Genomic DNA, 21392 nt, shown 5'->3' on the forward strand with positions numbered 1-21392 from the left:
TAAAAAAAATAATTAAAAAATGATGTGACAGCAAGCAATCGTAGATGTAAATGATCAAAGTTAAGAAATAAATAAACATCATAAATGGGATTTTCAAAGATTTTGTGGCGAATAAGAGCATGTGCTTTTGTTGCTGCTAACATACTTGTAATTCATTTTTAGGTTATACTAAATACTATCTATTTGTACATCAAGCTTTGTCACCTAGTATACGAGGACCAGACATCAGTGCGACCCTTGCTTATCTTTCCAGTTTCCTACAGTTTGATGGTGCTTTCCTAATTGGTTCATGGCCAGAAGTGTTTCTAATTCTGGATCGTGTTAGGCTTAATGATCACATGCGGAGCTGTGTATTCGCTTTAAAAAAATAAAAGTTCTGCAACAGAACAGTTTAACAAACAATGATGGCCTCCTCTCTTGTTCTTTATCAGCGCCACACACATGTTGAGCAGCTGGCGCACTGCTGTCTGCGCTCCTTTTTTTCTTCAGGCTCTCCACATGTGTGTCTGTGTTTGTGGATGCCGATGCGTATGACACAGACTGATGTTGTTGACTCGTATTATCTTGAGGTCTTGTGTTACAAGACTTCTAACCATACTTAACATAACTAACCAGTCTCGGTTGATTTCTTGGGATGAGCCAGTAGCCATTTGTGTATCTGGGGGGTTAGGTGGATTTTTATCAGTGCTTTTTGGACAAGGACATCTGTCTGCAGGGCTTAACATTATTTCCAGCTGTTTCGTAAACTTTTGTCATAATCCCATCCCCGTAACCCTGACTTTATGCGTCTCAGTGGGTGTGCCCGAGTGCCTGTTTTCACCCTGTTATGCAGTGACTCACCATGATATTGACCTGAGAGCCTCTTTTCTCTAAGAATGCTCCCTCAGAGGGCCAAAAGTTGAACTTACCATCTGTGATCTGTTAAACTCATCACTGTAGGAGGCAAACTGCACTCCCCAAAACTCCCTGTGACTTAATGTCTTGTGGTTGTGATTGTTCAAGTGATGTCTTACATTTGCATATTTTAAATGCACAATTCCAAATCATTTAGTATTAGAGACTCTTTAAGAAATTAGCACTTGTCTAGATAGCACTTGTGATTTCCAGCAGTAATCAGAGTCGTTGTTGGAGAGCAGTCATTCAGAATTTCTTGGCTGCACTGGGTCAGTTTGACTAAGATCCAGATCTTAATATTCAAGATTAATTTTAGTGTCATTCAAAACTATTCACAGGAGAGGTCCACAGCAGAACAGCGTGATTTTGTAATAGGGAAAAATACTACAAAAACTCACAAACTGACATAATAATAATCATGTAAACAGTCTCTAAATGACCATGAATACATTCTCACAAGACACTTCATTAGGTACACCTTGCTAGTACTAGGTTGGACCTACTTTTGCCTTCAGAACAATTTCTAGGTGAACTGTAGGAATGTTAAATTGGTGTTTTTTAGAAAGTCACATGTAACATAATTTGATGGGACGGATTCTGTTGTGTCAACCATTTGACTATTCCACAATCTGATTAGATCACTGAAAGAAAGCAGGGCAAGATCCTCAGAGCCAGTCAACTCTAGTACCAGGTAGGATCCACTTTTACCTTCAGAACTGCCTTCAGTGCCATTGATTCAAGAAGGTGCTGGAGACATTCCTTAGAGATTTTGGTCATATTGACATGAGAGCATCACACAGTTGTGCAGTTTTGTTGGCGACACATCCATGATGTGAATCTCCTGTTCACACATCCCAAAGGTGCTCAATTAGATGGAGACCTGGTGAATGTGTAGGCCATCTGAGTACAGTGTGAAATAGTGCTCAGTGGCACTAAGGGCCCACAGTGTGCCAAGAAAATATCCCCCACACAGGGCAGGATTCACCCATGCTTTCATTATGTTTATGCCAAATTCTGACCCTACCATCCGAATGTCACAGCATAAATCGAGACTCATCAGACTAGACAACATTTTTCCAATCTTCTCAGTTCTCATAGGTGAGCCTATGTTAATTGTTGGCAGTTCACACTGACTCACCAAGATTGTCGCGTCAGTTTCCTGTTCTTACCCGACAGCAGTGGCGCCCAGTATGGTCCTCTGCTGCTATAGCTCATCTGCGTCAAAGTTGGATGTGCTATGTGTTCAGGGATACTTTTCTGCACATCTTTACCGTAGTGAGTTGTTATTAGAGTTACTAATTGCAGGTCTGGCCATTCTGCTCTGACCTTTGGCATCAACGAGGCATTTTCATCCAGAGAACTGCTGCTCTTTGGTTGTTTTCGCTTTTCTGGACTATTCTCCGTCAACCCTAAAGATGCTTGTGTGGGGAAATCTCAGTAGATCATCAGCCTGTTTGGTACCAACAACCACGCCACGTTCAAGTCACTTAAATCACCTTTCTTTCCCATTCTGATGCTCATTTTGAACTTGAGCAGGTCATCTTGATTATGTCTACAGGCCTAAATACATTGAGTTGCTGCCACATGGAAATTAGATATTAGTTGAACAGGTGTATCTAACAAAGTGGCTGGTGAGTATATTGCTCACACTCTGACAGTATAAAAACTAACACTCTCTTTTTGTGAGTGTAAATGAGCGGATGCATTGCTCGCCATCAACTACTTATTGTTGCTTTTAGCATTAAAGTAATAACGCTAAATGTGAACATTTCCAGCCATGAAGGCAAATATCACAACTTGCGTGCAAAAGACCAAATCATTTCACAAGATTAACGATTAGAACGAGCATTTAATAAGTCATGAACTAGAAATGCCAACTGAAAACCTGAAGTTATCCATCATATGATAAATCTTGTGCTTTAGGGATTTCTTCCAAATCCTTTATAAATTTATGTGCATGCTTTCATTTAACATTAATGCTTTAAATCTGGTGCTCCGGGGATGCAGTTTCATACCGGGCTGTCACGCCATCTTCATCATATGGCACATCGTAGCACAATGACAAGTACAAATGTGTTTCTTCTCCCGAAACGACGAAATAAGAAGCGGTAAAGTTGCTGTGTAGTTGCATTAACTAGTATTTTTGAAGTTTTAGAAGTTATGGCTCCTGTATACTCCAGAACAAACCTTTGGAGTGAATGTTAGAAACAAGGCAGACTCAAGCTGGACATTTATCCAAGTGTCTTGAATGATGGCACAGGGTATCGTAACTATTCTTTTGGGGTCTTTGGCGACTTGCAGCAATATACTGATTATCACTAAATGCTTAAATTAGAACTATCCCGATGGCAGAGCATCGCTAGTATATTAGGAGCCTGCTAAAATTCATTTAGGGTGGAAAAAAACCAGATCGATATTCAGCATGTGGAGGCTTTTGCTGAAGCCAAACATTTAAACACTAAGTATGGAGGTCAGGCACTTTGGTGATTGCTCAAGTGTTTACAGGATCCTCGCCTTATCCCAACTCACAACTGACTGTGCCCACACTGTCTGGCGCTGGAGGCCGAACACTTTTGTGGCTCCAAGTTAAAGTCAGAAATAGAATCAATAACTTGATGAGGAGACAGTTGGGGCTTGAGAAATAACAAAAACATTAAGATACTGTGAAAATATTGTGAATAGAATTCCAGCATTGCTCCACAAGCAGCCCGCCGCATGTGGAAAAGTAATGGAGGAAAAAAAGCTTTCCCATTTCCTCCAGTAGTACGAAGCACCTCGCTGTGAACTGATAAGTATAAAACATGTACGTACATGTATAAAGCAAAGTTTTTTTGTTTTTTTCGCTTCTTTTATATACCTGCTTAAGCCTTGTGCACTTGGTGGGGGGTGCAGGAGTCATGGCACCCCCTCATCTCACTCCGTACGGAGGCCAACCACAGGAATGCAAGTCACCGTCAGGAAGCAGTAAAGTGCTGACGCGGAGGTCAGCGAGCGTTTACACACATGTGGCTTTACTTTCACAACTCCACCATTCTTCTTCTCCTTCATCTCCACGCCATATCTTTCTCCTTACCCCCGTCCCGCCTGCCGCTTCCTTCTCTTTATTATTCCTTTTCTCAGCATGAAGGTCCACTACGGTGAGTTAGAGGTTGGGGGTTACACTGTAGGGCGTCAGCACAGGATTAGGCGTTTCATAACAGAATGCTATAACAAGTCACAGACAGATATATTTTAAAACCCTTAAAACGATGGCAGCAGAAGACCCACTCAGGCGGGAAAGTGTTAATATAACCATAAACACTAACAATCAGATAGCGAAGCAGTGTTTAAATTCAAACGTTGATTCAGGATGTTCTGCTTGGCCTTATAAAGGCAACAGTGAAGATTGATGATAGATCGTATTGGCAGCATCGGCTGTTTTCATCGCTTGAAAATGTTGACCATCTGTTGCAGGAGAAAATGGCTTTCATGCAGTCCAACGTGGAAAACAGCTTTCAGCGCCACTGAATGCAAGACAAAGTATTGGAGAGCATTTGTTAAAGTGATCTGTACTTAACAAGAAACTCCAGTTTGTTTTTGGTGGTGCGCTCACAATAGCATCGATTGTATTGTGTAACCTAGAAGATTTGAGATTAAATGAAATTCTGAAGTACCGCTCGACTGTGACGAAACAGTCACGATTCTGAGAAATGTTTTATTCATGGACGTATTGCTGTAAATCAAGTGCAGACATTCAGGGTCCCCACATACTGAATTCCAGTGTCCGACCTGTTGATTATGATTTTCATCAGCTGCTGCCATGGTGGTTGGGATTTCTAGTGTAGGAAATGCAGGATCTGTCTCTGGAATCACAGTCAATCTTCTATACATAGTTTTTGCAAAGTAATGGATAGTTTTTCTAATAGGATCCACTGCAGAGCCACTTAGTTTGTTAAAACTGTTACCAAAGCGTAGAGTATGGCAGTGCACCAATTGATCCTTCTCTACAGCAACCCAGGCGGTCGATGGCAGGTTATGCAAACTTAGAACAGAGGTAAATTTTAATTATGAAACAAACTAACTAGCCAATCTGAGCTAATTACCCCTAATTAGCTAATTAGCTAATGAGCCCTTCTCGCGTGTAGTTAGCAGTCCTTAGCAGGGATATCACAACCTTAACACCGCTACGCAGGAAAACACTTAATGCAATTTTCGAAATCATCCTCCAACAACAGAGGTAACAGCAAAGTCATGTCTCGAAAAAGTGAACTTTTCCACTAATTCTCCCAATTCAATGAGATTTTACAAAATAAGCATTAAAGATTAAAGAGGTTTTACTCATTTTACCAATGCTTTAGCTGTTTTCTTTACAGATCGTGAAGGTAAAATGTTTCAATGCAGTGGATGAACATGCTAGCAGTTTGTAGCTAGCAGTTTCGTTTAAGTTGTGTATAACTGTTTATCGCAAAAAGCTACCTTGTTAGTCCCTGACAAGATCGATTTATATGAAGCCTGCTAATATGGATTTGGCAAGAAATGTCATTTTCAGGCCTTAATTCACCGATTGATGGAGCCAGAAAAATAATTGAGGTCAGGCTGCAGACACCGTTGCCCAGCAGGTGTGCTGTTTTCCCCTTAGTTCAGAAAATCGTGATTTAATTAGCTGCTCAATTTTGTTTTGATGGTGTCTAAAAATACCAGAAATTCTAACAGGCACGCTGCACATGGCCAGACGGGCCGTGTGGTTCTGCACGGCTTCAGGAAACACTTGCCGTGCACTGTAGTATGAGAGCAGGCAGCCCCTCTTGTTTTGACGGGGACAGAGAGGGCAGGGCTTCCTTCGTCTGCTCCTCACATTCCTCTCGGAGCAGACTAAATCTCTCACAGCCATCTCACTTCGAGCCTTCATCTTCCCTTTTCACCACCGAGATGTGTTTTCTATCAGTTGGAGTGGGCTCCTGTGTAAATATAAAAGCCTTGAAAGTCCTTTGACCCCTTGAGCCTGTTCCATACTTTCCTTTGCAGGACATGAGGTACACGTCTGCACACAAAATGCTGAAGTTTCTGGGGGTTGTTTTTTCTTCATACAGCAGTGTTGACAAGGAAACTTAATGCTGAACCACAGCCATAATTAGCTTTTTGCTGTTTGGTACAGATTGCATATTTGCCTAAAGCACACTGTGTATATATCTTTCTTTCTCCATCAGCACTTTCAGACCATGCTGAAGACCAAGCTGAATGTGCTGACGCTGAGAAAGGAGCCGCTGCCCACAGTGATCTTCCACGAGCCCGAGGCCATTGAGCTCTGCTCTACCACACCGCATGCAAAGAGCAGGACCCACGCTGGATACAAGGTAGGGGGTCACATGAACCTAATAATCCTCAAATCCAGTCCTGAACACTAAATCTGTAATAGCATTATTAGAGCCTTAATCCAAATGTTTTTCCTTTTCTTTTTGGTCACAAGTTTAATTAACTTGCACCGTGGATTTCCCAGCACAGAGTTTTTAAAGTTTTAACTTTTCTGTCTGAGCCACATACTTGAGAAATATTGAATGTCTGTGTGGGCACACACATACGTGCGTCCTGGCATGAATGTGTCCCCCCCCTCCCGGCTCTACTAAGTGTTAGATGTAGGGTTTCTAACTGTGATCCAACTCACAGCCCATATTCTCTTTTCTCTGTCCTGAAAACAGAAAGCAAACAGGGCTACAGATTAAAATAGCAGCCAGGCTCTGTTATTACACACAACACTTCTAACCCACTAACTGTGTCTTTGTGTATTTGCCTCCCTTGTGCCACAGCACTGTAAGCCTAACAAATAAACTGAAATCATCGCGGAAGGCAACTTCAAGTGGTGGTGGTGGGGCATTAGGGTTTTATTTTGCATGTCTGATGTTGTTTTTGGTCTCTAATGCTGTGTCATTAACAAGCATGTTGGAAACGGAGGTTTTTCTAACTTCGCTGAACTAAAACAAACCTTTCGTATCTGGCAGCTGACATTAAAGAACATTCCTGCCAAAAACAACCGACGTGGAACACACAGTCCCAGCTCTTGTTGATATTTGTATTTGTTGGATCAGCGTACAGAACAGCGAACATGAACACACGCAGACTCATGCAGATGCACTCGTACTAAATGCATATACGTCTGTGGGGAGAAAAACATCTCAAAAGCAGCTACGAGGGCCAAAAGTGCTGAGTCCTCTTTGGCACTTCCCAAAAGCTCCAGAAGTTGAAGTGAAAGTCAGTAAGAGGACCTTTGCTGGCAGAGCAGAGCAGTTTGATCTAGCTAGAAGAGACACAAGTTACCCAGCAGCGTTTCCACTGGCTCATATTGAGGTACAGGTGGGAGAAGGCCTCTTATGTGACTCAACATCATATGCTAGGAAGTTAATAAAATCAAACCTAATGCTGTGGAATTTACATAACTTTTATCCAGTATCCAGTCATGCATGACTGGGGCTCTCTGGTAACCACCGGTTGCTTGGTAAAAATATTATCGAGCTGGTTGCCAAGCGGTTGCTAGCTGTTGCTTGGTGAAATTGGCAGCAAAGAAGGGGCTGGACCAAAACCCTTCTTACAGTTACTTTGTTTGCCTACAGCTTGCTGCAGTTAGCTGCATTTTGAATTAAAAACATGCTGTTGTGTCTGCAAACTCCTTTTGAACATGTTGGTCTAGATTGCATTCAACTTTTCAAGTTTCAAGTTACTGCTTGGTGGCTAGTTAGCAATTGTTTGCAAACAAATTGGCAACTTCAGTGCAAACTACAGGTGAACATGGCAAATTGCTAGAAACCAAATCAGTCATAAGGAAGTTTTGAGGGTGGCACCCTCTTTGTGACAGTGGTGGTGCTTTACAAAAGGCCGGAGGCAGAGCTGGAGATGGCAGAATTGAAGACGCAGATTTTCATTGGGAGTAAACGCTATGGATGGAATTACAAATGAGTACATCAGAGGGACAGATCAGGTTGGACAGTTTTGGACACAAAGTTAGAGAAGCAAGGCTGAGATTGCTGGGACATGTGCAGAGGAAGGACAGTGGATATGTTGGATAAAGGCAGGAGGAAAAGAGGAAGACCTCAGAGAAGATTCACGGATGTAGTGAAGAAGACATGCAGAGGGTTGTTGTGACAAATGCAGTGTCACAAGTTACTGAGTCATCAGGATACTGGTGTTTCGCGTGTTACAGTTAATTTCCACTCACTTATTGTTTGTAATTACCAGTACATACACACATAAATAATTTCCTTCATCTGTCTGTCTGAGACTTCTTCAGATGTGAGTCTGCCTCGCTGCCTGCATCTGTTGGCTTCCGTAACTTCCTGTCTGAGTCACTACCTGCCTGTCTGCATATCTGTCAGCCCACCTCTGCTTTTTGGATTCCTTGCCATCCTTCCTGCAGAATATTATAGCATTTATTATCCCCACGGAGTGTTTTACGTTGCCTTCCGTGAACGTCTTATTTCACCCTCACTCTCTCCTCTCACATTCTCCGGCCGTGCACCCAATTTACAGACAGACAGGCAGGAAGGCTGGCTGAGGACTGCTGTTCCTCTGCCAAAGCTAGCAGCTAGCGAGCATGAAAGGCCACCTCTCATTGCCCCGCTTTCCCCGCCGCTGTCAAAGCGCTCCACTTCACATCCACTGACAACGTGTGCAATGTACTTTGCAGCCATGCCAGCTTCATCACCACACTTCATGGCAATTGTGAAATTACTCTGGAGTCCGCTTAAAAAAACAATATAATTTTGTTGTGTTTGAACTTAATTTGTTCTCTTCACCTAAGAGTAGAAAGTAGCTTTTGAGAGTTGCCTGGCCGGGACCCCGAGGAGTAGGGCTGAACGATTATGGAAAATAATCTAATTGCGATTTTTTGCCCCAATATTGCGATTGCGATGCGATATGCGATTATTTTTTAAGGTCTTTGTCTTCTGTATTATTAAACAAAGACAAGCAATACATCATATAGTATGGCCAATACTATATTACATTAATTTTAAACTGTTCTTTCCTGGAAGACAGACCTCTGTTATGATGACATGAGGTGATGCATGAATTGATGACTGACATTTTTATTTAACTTCTTCAATCACAACAGTATATTTGAACATACACAATAGTTTATTTTTAGCTTACAAACATCTGAGCATAAAGTGCTGACAAGGAACCCTGGTGTAAACATTAAAATGAAAGTCAGTACAATGTGCAGATTGCAGAAATATACATAAACAAAATCAGTGGCTTTACCACACTCAGTTTTTCGACATCTGTGAACTACTAGACAGTCATTCAATTAAAAAATAATATTAAATAAATAAAACTAATAAATAAAAAATACACACATCTTACTGATCTCTGCAGTCAGTAACATTACACATAAAGTGCAAACATAATAGCAATTGTATAAACACACACAAACACGCCTTTAAAATTTAAAGGCGTGAAATTGGACGGTCTAGCCTTCTGATTAGCTAATCAGAAGGCTAGTTCTGATTAGCGTCACCGCTGTCTCGGTGGAGTTTAATAAACTCGGCCGTCTGCTTCTTGCTATCTAAAATATAACCAGACACTGGCGTAAATTCTCGACTGTCTCATACTTCTGTTTAATAAGTTTTCTGTTTGACGTTTAGTCAGCTGTGTGAAAACCAAGGAGGAACCCACCCGGGGGATTAATAAAGTTTTATTTTATCTAATCTAATAACTTTAATCTCAGCCAAACCGATTTACTCACGAACAAACAAAACACTGAAAAAAGCCCAACAATAACATTTTTAGGTTGTCTAAGTGACTTATATATTACGTTTAACCCGAGCAGCGAAACTCCGCGGTGATCTGAAAATGATGTGCCGGGAGTTGTGCCGTTCTCGGCCGCATCAGTAACCCTCGAGCTCCCGGCTAGCTGTCGAGCTGGTGGGTAGCAGACGCCCCTGAAAACGTCGAAGCACTTTTGCAAATATGGGATATCTTGATAAACCGAGCAGATATTTGATGTTTACACAACTACTTTCTCGCCTGAAAATATTTTAAAAGTTTATTTTGTGACCCAGAAAGATTAGTATGAGTAATTTTAAAACTTAGTAGCGGCCGCCATTGTTGGAAACTGGAGTTTGGCTGGGCCGCGCTATGAATTCTGGGATATGGTAGTAATTTGGACAGCCTTCGGCGCGTCGCTGTGACGTAATCGGTCTACAAATGCGGCCTCAGGAGGATGCAGCCCATGAATTTGGACATGTCCAGAGTATAATCGCAGCCTTTGCGGTTAGAAAATTGCACTTGATCATGTCGCGATATTATCGCAAATGCGATATATCGTTCAGCCCTACCGAGGAGTCAAACTGGCTTTTAGAAAAAGTGGGATTTTGGATGTGGCTATGAGGCACGAGCGCACAAGTCTCCAATTCAGACCCACCTTACGTATTTAACAGCCCAGCAGTGAGACAGACAGTGTGCAGTCTGTATAAGTGTTAACGTGAATGTCAAATGAAGGCTAATTACCCATCATTCACTGCTTTAAATTATATTTGTCCTGAAGACAAGAAGAGCAGAGCAGGAAAAAAATGAATCTGGGAACCTCTGGGAAATTGAACACTATATCAACGAGCAAATTCATTCAGCTTATGTTAGCCTGTCTGTCCAAAGGCAACAAAATCCTGCTAACAATATATCTAAGGTTTGCAACTTACCATATTATATTTCATTTGTTGGGGGAAAAGTGCAGAAATGAGATGTTTTGGATTTGCTTCTGTAGTGCACCAAAAGGCACGGGGCATTCAGGCTCGCTGTAACACCGTAACATTGTTCTGTATTGACATCACTATGCTATGTTATCAGCTACTTCTGCTAGTCATAATTCCCCTCTGTCACTGACGTCATTCACGTCAGCAGCCCGTGCAATGCAGGCTGGTCCTACCATGCCTTTATCTAATCTGTTAGGCAGAGAGCCTTTTTGTCTGTCTCCATACTTGATATTCTGATGTCAGATTGTGCGCTGGATGCGCTGTCACTCCTCCTCCCAGAACAGAACATGCAGTGATGACATTTAAATCGTTTTTACCACGCAGTTGAGACGACTGGTGCTTCCAGCTGCCTGCGCTGTGGAATGTGCCAGCAGATTTGTATCAGCGTTTCTGCCATTTATGTGTATTTGTGTGTTCGTAGCTCGAAGCATCAGAATCACTGATGTGCAAACATTCCCGGGTTGTTTCATCCTCGTTTTAAAATTCAGCGATTGGTTTTCAGACCTCACTGAAAGGACAAGAGATGTTGATGAGAGCAGTATTCATGCTTCTGTTTAAAATTTAGCTTTACTCTGACCACCGAGAAACTGGAACTGTTGTAGAGAATAAGCTGAATTCACTCAAGTCCATGTCTTTATAAACTGCTAGTGGTGACAGTAGATGGTATAATTTGGCAATGAAATGAGAAGGTGCCAACATTTTATCACCATTTAATGAACATTACCTAAAACAACTATTAACTAAATGTGTGTGTGTATTTGCCAAGTTTCAAAGATCTTTCAATTTAGAGAAAGTGCTGTTTTGCTACTAGTTTAATTACTTTTAAGTTCTTTATTGTTGTTCAGTGAGAGAAAGCTAGTCTGTATTTGGGCTAACCAGTGCATTAAAGTCTGGTTCACTCTCCGAGGTGAAAACGTGGAGTACAACGGACACGCTGGTCCACTGTGTGGAAAAACCCCCCAAAACAACAGTGATTTGTACAAGGACCCATTGGAACACCTGCCAGTTTGTCCCATTTCAACCCCAGCCTATAAAGGATCAGTTACCTGTGTCACACACGTGACAGCCAGATCCAGGAAGTTAAAACTGTGATGACGCATGGCACATGTCCATAGTTATAACTATAGTCATAACTAACCCTGTACTTTTGTTACCACGTCTGGAATTACTGCTATTCTTATGCTACACACCGGCAAATAACTCACGAATTGCCGCTTTGTAACCATATATGTTTCGATCGTTACCAGTGAAAGCGCTTTGAAATCAGATTGTGCTTTTTGATAAACCCTGTATATTTCTTTATTTTAAATAAATAAAGAAATATAGACAAGCAGAATAAAGAATATTCTGCTTGTCGATTATTTTTATGTGAGCAGAAGTTAGTAAAGAATTGGGACAGAGGAGTTAAGTTATTCAGGCGTGTTACCTCTGCTAGCATCGCGACCAAATACTGTCTGTGGCCATGTTTTATTTTATTTGTTTCCCTGTGTCACCCACTTGATAGTCATTTAATGAAAGCAGGGAGGGAGCTTTTGTCATTTGCATACAATACTACACCCTTGGTTTTCAATGCATACAGCTACTGAGTACTGATCCAATACAAGTGTTACAGCTTCATCATCATCATTCATTATTTGAGGAGGAAACGGGTTATTCATGTGTCAGGTAATGACTTTTTTGCGAGTACTATTGTCAGTGTAGTTGTACATAGTTGAATGGTGAGAAGTATATGCGTACAGTTTAGATAAGTTCCACCTTGCTCCATCTTTGGACTATCGAGAGTCTTGTGCTGCAGTAGGCTGTACGTAAGTGAGAGTGAATGAAAAAGCTCCTTTCATTTACACCAAAGGGCTTCTGTCTTGGCACTGAACCAGTCAGAGTAATTTCTTTTTTTTCCTTTTTTTTTGGGCTGATACATACCACATCATCTCCCAACACAAACAAGCAAAAAACACACAGCGCTTTGAATCGGGATAAAAAAAAGAAGCTGATCCATCTTCGCGTGCCGTGACTAGCACAGCCAGCTGGACTGTGCTGATTCAATACATTTAGAGGAATTTTAACAACCACTTCAGGAATGCTGAATTCGCAAGCAGTGGATTCCCAGTCTTGTTGGAGACACAGAGGCTTTACAGAGGGAGACACCTTCTACTGTCAACAGTTGCATAGTTGTGCAAAGCTAAAGGATATACAGTACGACTTTGGTGTCAGTAAATATCTTTATCATACTGATGTAAATATTTTGGGCCAGTACAGTACTGAATATTTGACAACAGTGTGTAACTGATATTATTTCCCTTAAATGCAAACCAATGTATGACTGCTGATGAAAACAAATGAAAGGACAAACCTGAACCTTTGAAAGAAGGAATGCTTTCGGGAACAATGGCATTCCATCTCTCAAGTAAAGATTAGACTTACACTTTATGTTGGTTCGGGACATTTTCCCTTCACAAGTGTTGTTTTTTCTGCAGTTCTTTTTCAAATTACCTGCTAGTTTTCTTTCATCCATAGATAATAGCAGGTATTTTGCTAACTCTTGGCAGCCAACATTCAAACACCACCGCCAGAAACAAATCTGAAATGTTTCCAGATAGCCGGTGATTGTGGCGTGAACAAAAACAATTACATTTTCGTGCCGATATTCTATCTTTTATCATTTGGAAAAGATTGTAACATTTGGATGGAGCAAACTACAACCAGCTGGGTTGGTGGGGGGACTGTGTGTTTAGTCTGCACCACCTGTTTGCCCTTGGACCGGTTTCTGAGAAGGTGGCTTAAATGCAGAAATGACAAGCTCCAGAAGTGCTCCTGACCTGCCTTCACATCACAGTCTGTTCCCAAAGCTGATCCATCAAGACCAAACAGCTACTCTCAACAACCGCGTCTGTGTTCTGGTCTCAAACTCGCTTCCTTGTCCTCTCAGCTCCTTCCTCTTTCTTCCTCCATGGTCCCAAAGGGAACGTCTGTAGGGACAGGTATCTCTTTATCGAGTCCTCCCTCATCTTTCTCTCATACTACCCGCTCTTCTCTTTTCATCCTTTTAGATCCTTTCTCTAGTGAAGGCCGAACCGGCTGTGGCTCCAGCGGCACTAGCTCTACACCTTTCATCCACACAGACATGCGTGTGTGCTTACACACGAATAACGACTCACACTGAGATAGACAGGCGCAGACAGGATGTTCCCGTCTCTTCCCACCGGCTCACTTGCTGGGCTGCGGATGTTTTTTCAGTCCCCCTCTGTGTGTCCCCTGCTTTCTTCTACCCTTTTTTGCATTCACTCAGCTGTTATTAATAAACTTCTCTTTTCTGTCTTTGCATGTCTGTTTGTTCTTTACCCTACCACAGTTGTGGCTTTCATTGCATTGTTGTGCTTGGATCCACTGATTCATTCAAAATGGGAAATGTCAGAAACAGTTTGTGGTGCCGTGCTACACGATTTAATGTGTTTGCATGCATGTTCTCCGCAGTGCTCTATGATTTTAATTAGTAAGAGATGCTGAGTCCTTTGTAGTGTTGTAAACACAATAGGGTAACACCTACAGTTTTTATGCTCATTTTCCGATTTATTAAGTCTACCTCAACCAGTCCTCAGAAATTTCGCTCCATTGATGAGAATCACCCGTTCCACCACATCCCAAAGGTGCTCTGTTGGACTGATATCTGGTGACTGTGGAGGACATCTCTCCAGTGAACTCTGAGGGCGTGAGTGTTGTCCTCAGTGATAGGTGGCACCACTTGGACAAAACCTCCACATCAGCGCTGGTATGGGAGGAGAAGAAGTCAACACTAGAAGCAGAGGAGTCTCAGACGTTTTTTTTTATAAAGTTCTGGAAAGAACAGCGATTGGCTTATTATGATGTATTCCGTTTCAAGTCAGAACTTCCGAGTTTCCTGTTGGAATTTTTCAACTGGAATGTTCCCTCAAGTCAGACATCCAGCTAGAAAAGCCCCATCAACTCCTGCGTAACAGTCCAGGCTGGCGATAGTGGACATAAGCAGTAGTACAACAGCAAAAATTGTAACAATATACTGTATTGATACAGCAAATAACCACTGCAAATTTTTTTGTGTGATGATGCTTTATGAATACAGGAGTACCAACTTTTGATATTAAATAAATTCAAATACTCTGAAGACGGGGTCTCATCTCATTCGTCACCATTCTGAGATAACATTGGTCGATTGTTATCTCGAATCAGCTCAACTGAAAAACAAAAAAACAGCTATTGTGCTAGTTTGCTAGAGATCCATGAATGGGTCAAACTTGCTATCGATCAAAACAAGTCTGACTTTACTGGAATGTGCTCAGCGTGCTAGCTCTGACTTCCAAGGCAAATGAAATGCAGTATTGGTTAGGACTGACCTTATGTTTCTTACTAGAATTTTTTGCTGTACCATTTTAGCTCTTTTTCTTTTGTCAGTTTAACACCTAGCTTACAAGCTAAATGGGGGTGTCCAAATTCATAGGCTGCATCCTCCTGAGGCCGCATTTGTAGTCCGATTACGTCACAGCAACGTGATGAAGGCTGTCCAAATTTGTAGACTCCTCCAAATGCAGCCGACAAATGTGCTCCTTTTCCCCAGATTTGAAGGATGGGTCGGGTATATCCTTTGTGGCCCACCATATCCCAGAATTCATAGCATGGCCCAGCCATGTCCAGTTTCCAACAATGGCAGCAGCTACTTACGGGGAGATCATGGCTCAAGAGTTGGCAGTTCGTCTTGTAATCGGAAGGTTGCTGCTTTGAGCTCCGACAGTCTCGGTCGTTGTGTCCTTGGGCAAGACACTTCACCCGTTGCCTACTGGTGGTGGTCAGAGGGCCCGGTGACGCCAGTGTCCGGCAGCCTCGCCTCTGTCAGTGCGTCCCAGGGCAGCTGTGGCTGCAATGTAGCTTGCCATCACTAGTGTGTGAATGTCGGTGTGAATGGGTGAATGACTGAATTTAGTGTAAAGCGCTTTGGGGTCCATGGGGACTAAGTAAAGCGCTATACAAATACAGGCCATTTTTACCATTTACTTACTCTTTCCAGGTCGCAAAATAAACTTTTAACGTACTTTCAGGCGAGAATGTAGCTGTCATGGTCCCGCGACCATGACTCAGTGACTTTATGTTTATGTACTTATTGTTATTACTTTCATTATTATTCATGGCTGTTTTGGGATGGTTTGTGTTTGGGATTTTAGACACTGGGTTCTGGGTTTGTGCTCCCTCTGTTGGTCCCTGGTGTTAGTGTTCCCCTGTCTCGTCAGGTTAATCAGGTCCAGCTGTTTCCCCCATCTGTGTGTGATTTCCCAGTGTCTCTTTGTGTATTTATAGCGTGTGATTTCCTCTGCTCCTGGTCGCGTCGTCTGTGTTCCTACCTGTGTTCATCCTCTGTGTTACCCTGCGTACTCTGCATCTACCCTGTGAAATCCTCTGCGTGCTCTCCCTGCTGTTCTCCCTTCGTGTTCAGGTTTGCCACTCCTTTGTGTAGTTTCACCCAGTTTAGTTCATCCGTAGTTCTGTTTTGCCATCTCCTCTTTATGTTGTTATTATCAATAAATCACCCTCACACCTGAATGAGTGCTGCGCTTTGAGTCCTCCTTCCACTCTCCACACGGCCGCTGCCCCGGACCGTGACAGTACGACGCGACCACAACATGGACCCAGCAGCGCTTAATCCATCCAGGGAACTACGGGAAAATCTCATCGATGCCACACAGGAGCTGATCGACCTGTGGCTGGAAAGCCCGGGTGGCACGTCCCAGCGCGCTGTAGAGAGGCGGCTACAGCGTCTGGTGACCGGTCTCCCATGGCTTCTGGGCTCGCTTTGTTCGTGGGAGCGGGAGTTCCTCCTTCTGGACCTCGGTCTTCACCCCCCGTCTGCTTTTACTTCCGAGCAGTCCGAGGCGGTGAGCGAGCGACATGTTCTGGCTTCCCCAGATTCCGAGACTCTGTTTTCTGGGGCTATCCAGAGCGGGATGGGAGACTGTTCGGATCGCTTACCCACCTTCGTGGTAACGGACCCTTCGCAAGTGGGCGTGTACAGACCCTCTGTGAAACCGAGAGACTGTTTCTCTGCCGCTCCTTCTGAGCCAGGACTCTATCACCATTCTCCGGCTCAGTTCTGTGTCCAGCCACAAGCTTCCCAGTCTGTAGCTCAACCATTAGCCTCCCTTAAGCCACAATTTTCACACTGTTTTTCCACCGCCGTTTCTGAGCAGGGAGACAAACTGTTACATTACGGACCTGTTCCTCAACAGCTGGCAACATTAGTGACTGTTACTCACTCCGGGGCTTCCCCAGAGGCGGGGTTGCTGCCCTCAGCTTACTCTGGACCCCTGGTGGCCAAGATGCCAGCTGTGAACTGCACCGGGCTGTCACTGCCTGAGCAGGGTCAGTGCTCTGCGCAGCTGCAGCCCTCCGTATGTGTGCCAGAGGCCCACGTGCCTACTGGTTTTGTTTCACATGTGCCAGAGGCCCACGTGCCTACTGGTTTTGTTTCACATGTGCCAGAGGCCCACGTGCCTACTGGTTTTGTTTCATGTGTGCCAGAGGCCCACGTGCCTGCTGGTTTTGTTTCATGTGTGCCAGAGGCCCACGTGCCTACTGGCTTTGTTTCATGTGTGCCGGGGGCCCCGGTGCCCACTGGTTCTGCGGCTGTTTTCGCTGGGGGGCCCGAGGAGCCCGTCCAGTCTCCCGCTTCGCCTGCTGGGGGGCCCGAGGAGCCCGTCCAGCCTCCTGCTTCGCCTGCTGGGGGGCCCGAGGAGCCCGTCCAGCCTCCTGTTTCGCCTGCTGGGGGGCCCGAGGAGCCCGTCCAGCCTCCTGCTTCGCCTGCTGGGGGGCCCGAGGATCCCGTCCGGCCACCTGTGGCTGCTTCTCCACCTGTGGCTGCTTCTCCACCTGTGGCTGCAGCGCCGCCTCCTGCAGTATCATCACCTGCAGCGCTACCACCTGCTACTGCCACGCCTCAGCCTGAAGCTTCAGCCTCGCCTGGTTCTGGTCCAGCTTCATCCTCACCTGGCCCGGTTTCATCCACGCCTGGCCCGGCTTCATCCACGCCTGGCCCGGCTTCATCCTCGCCTGATTCTGGTCCAGCTTCATCCTCACCTGGCCCAGCTTCAGCTACAGCGTCAGCTTCGCCTGGCCCAGCTTCAGCTGCAGCTTCTTCATCGCCTGGCCCGGTTTCATCTTCGCCTGGCCCGGTTTCATCTTCGCCTGGCCCGGTTTCATCTTCGCCTGGCCCGGTTTCATCTTCGTCTGGTCCGGCTTCATCTTCATCTTCGTCTGGTCCGGCTTCATCTTCGTCTGGTCCATCATCAGCATCGTCAGCATCGTCTGGTCCATCATCAGCATCATCAGCATCGTCTGGTCCAGCCTCCGTGTCTCCATCGTCTGGTCCAGCCTCCGTGTCTGCATCCTCGCCTGGTCCAGCCTCCGTGTCTGCATCCTCGCCTGGTCCAGCCTCCGTGTCTGCATTCTCGCCTGGTCCAGCCTCCGTGTCTGCATCCTCGCCTGGTCCAGCCTCCGTGTCTGCATCCTCGTCTGGTCCAGCCTTCGTGTCTGCACCCTCGTCTGGTCCAGCCTCCGTGTCTGCATCCTCGCCTGGTCCAGCCTCCGTGTCTGCACCCTCGTCTGGTCCAGCCTTCGTGTCTGCACCCTCGTCTGGTCCAGCCTTCGTGTCTGCACCCTCGTCTGGTCCAGCCTTCGTGTCTGCATCCTCGTCTGGTCCAGCCTTCGTGTCTGCATCCTCGTCTGGTCCAGCCTTTGTGTCTGCATCATCATCTCCGCCTGCTGCGGTCCCGGCTTCCGTGCCCTCAGCCTCGCCTGGCCCAGCCTCGTTTGGGTCTGGAGCTAAACGGCCGTTTTCTGGACCGCTGGCTAGGCTACTGGCCGAGCGCCGTCGCCTGACTGGCCGCCGTTGCCTTCCGCACGGCCGGCCCCCGGACCGCCATCGCCTGAGTGGCCGCCGTTGCCTTCCGCACGGCCGGCCCCCGGACCGCCATCGCCTGTGTGGCCGCCGCTGCCTTCCGCACGGCCAGCCTCCTGAACTCTTTACGCGCCGCCGTTGCCTTCCGCACGGCCGGCCTCCTGAACTCTTTACGCGCCGCCGTTGCCTTCCGCACGGCCGGCCTCCTGAACTCTTTACGCGCCGCCGTTGCCTTCCGCACGGCCGGCCTCCTGAACTCTTTACGCGCCGCCGTTGCCTTCCGCACGGCCGGCCTCCTGAACTCTTTACGCGCCGCCGCTGCCTTCTTCGTGGACGGCCTCCTGAACTGTGCTTTGGACTCTGCTCCCCTGTGGGTTTTGTGTTCATCTTTGTTTTGGGACTCTGGGGCCTCCGTCCGTGGTCGTGGTCCGGTCCCTCCGTCCTGGGCCCCCTGCCGCCCGCCCAGATCTGGTGGTGTGTTTCTGTGGCTGTCGGGGGCCAGCCCTTGAGGGGGGGGTACTGTCATGGTCCTGCGACCATGACTCAGTGACTTTATGTTTATGTACTTATTGTTATTACTTTCATTATTATTCATGGCTGTTTTGGGATGGTTTGTGTTTGGGATTTTAGACACTGGGTTCTGGGTTTGTGCTCCCTCTGTTGGTCCCTGGTGTTAGTGTTCCCCTGTCTCGTCAGGTTAATCAGGTCCAGCTGTTTCCCCCATCTGTGTGTGATTTCCCAGTGTCTCTTTGTGTATTTATAGCGTGTGATTTCCTCTGCTCCTGGTCGCGTCGTCTGTGTTCCTACCTGTGTTCATCCTCTGTGTTACCCTGCGTACTCTGCATCTACCCTGTGAAATCCTCTGCGTGCTCTCCCTGCTGTTCTCCCTTCGTGTTCAGGTTTGCCACTCCTTTGTGTAGTTTCACCCAGTTTAGTTCATCCGTAGTTCTGTTTTGCCATCTCCTCTTTATGTTGTTATTATCAATAAATCACCCTCACACCTGAATGAGTGCTGCGCTTTGAGTCCTCCTTCCACTCTCCACACGGCCGCTGCCCCGGACCGTGACAGTAGCTGTGTAAACTTCAAATATCTGCCCGGTTTATCAAGATATAACATATTTGCAAAAGCGCTCCAACATTGTCTGTTACCCACCAGCTCGATAGCTAGCCGGGACGAGAACAGCAAACTCCCGGCAAACCCCCCGTGGTCTTTTGCTACTCAAGTTAAACATCATATATAAGTCACTTAGATAACTTAAAAATGTTATTGTTTGGCTTTTTTCAGTGTGTTATTTGTTCGTGAGTAAATCGGTTTGGGTGAGATTACAGCTGAATACACAGAAGTGTGAGATGATCGAGAATTTACGCCAGTGTCCTGTTATATTTTACATAGCAAGGAGCAGACGGCTGAGTTTATTAAACTCCACCAAGACAGCTGGTGAGACAAATCTGAAGGCTAGACTGTCCAATGTCACAGCTGCTCACTTCTGGCCTACCCGGCCTGTGGAGGACCCGGCCCATGTAGACCGCAAAGGCCGGGTCCTCAGGAGGATGCAGCCTATGAATTTGGACACCCCCATGTGCGCATTTGAGCAAAGCTAGCTGTTCCCCTGTTTTCAGTGTTTGAGTCATTCAAAGTTACCCATCTGGTGGCAGGAGCTTCAAGCATAAACTACAGACGTCTGAGTGGTGTCAGTCTAATTTAACTCTTTGACCTAATGTGGATTCTACCTCGAGTTTTTTTTTTACACTAGAAGCAGCCAAGCTAGCAGTGCTACCAGAAACTAGCCAACGAACACTCCAACTGCCTCAGATGATCATGAAGCCCATCGGTGCTGCCATTATCCTCACCATTCTTCGAACAAAGCTGGACTATAAAGTGACATCATATCTGCTGGTGCAAGTTGTTGCTGTGCACCTCTCGATTTAGATTTTTATGACCTCGCACGTTGCACCTTGAATGATAACAACAGAAGCACTGAGATTCAGCTATTTTGCAGAGGGAGACTTTCTGGGGAAAAGAATAAAAAAAATCTGCGATTTCTTTGTTTTTGGTTTTGCACTGATGTGCAAGATTTTGTCTCAGTGGCGCCACCTATGGTTCAGGAGAATACCGCAACAGGAACTCGAACCCTCTGCGCTAACATAAATGGTATGAAACTGTGCAAAGCAACGACTGGGGCTCTTGCAGTCTTGCAGGTGGCAGAAGGCATTTGAGCTTCTCGCAGTGTACAGTAAGAGAAATGGAGAGTGAGAGAATAGAAAAGGACAATGGGTTAAACCAGAGTTGGTAATAGCAGCCACATGTCGGCACACATGCAAATGTTTAACCACGCTCCCTCCCCTCTCTGTCACAATCTCAAACATTCCCACTGCTTCTCTTTGTTTTTGTGTCTCGTTGACAAAGCAGGTATGCTTTTGTCTACACCAGAATTCCAGCAGATAGTTTAAATTTCAGTTTCACATAAGCTTGTTTTCTAAACCTTGCCGTTCCCCTCACTCTCTGTTTTTTCTGTCCACATTTGCTTTATTTATCTTTACAACATCCTTTCTTTGCAGCCCCCAAGGCCTTTGTTCCTGTAACTGATCCTCATTTCTGTCTCCATATTGCTTCACGTGCAATCAGCATTTCCACTCTGGCGGGATAGAAATAACGGCGAGGCTTTGAAGAAGTGCAGAATAGTAGAGGGGAAGCGGGTGAAGGAGTTCGCTGAAGAAACAGGTGAAAGAGAGAGGACAGAGTGGAGGGGAAAAGATACGAGTGGAGGAATGAAGGAGAAACTCATGGAAAGTTGAAACAAGGTTGCCAGGACGTAGCCAGACTGCCAGATTAGAGCACAGCACACGTGTTGCTGTCTGGGATT

General features: G+C 45.3%; 1 protein-coding gene across 1 annotated transcript in view; it reads left to right on the forward strand.

The window, feature by feature from the left end:
• The window catches only part of pid1 (phosphotyrosine interaction domain containing 1), a 42943-nt gene that overhangs the window by 10800 nt on the left and 10751 nt on the right, over positions 1-21392 (forward strand). The window contains exon 2 of the mRNA XM_085381084.1: positions 6081-6227. Coding sequence (XP_085237210.1) covers positions 6081-6227 — 147 coding nt within the window. The remainder of the gene's footprint in view (positions 1-6080; positions 6228-21392) is intronic.

The sequence above is a fragment of the Rhamphochromis longiceps genome, linkage group LG14, assembly GCF_057381845.1.
Source record: "Rhamphochromis longiceps isolate RC_006_pf linkage group LG14, R_longiceps_female_GT1.1, whole genome shotgun sequence".
In the NCBI taxonomy this organism is placed as follows: Eukaryota; Metazoa; Chordata; class Actinopteri; order Cichliformes; family Cichlidae; genus Rhamphochromis; species Rhamphochromis longiceps.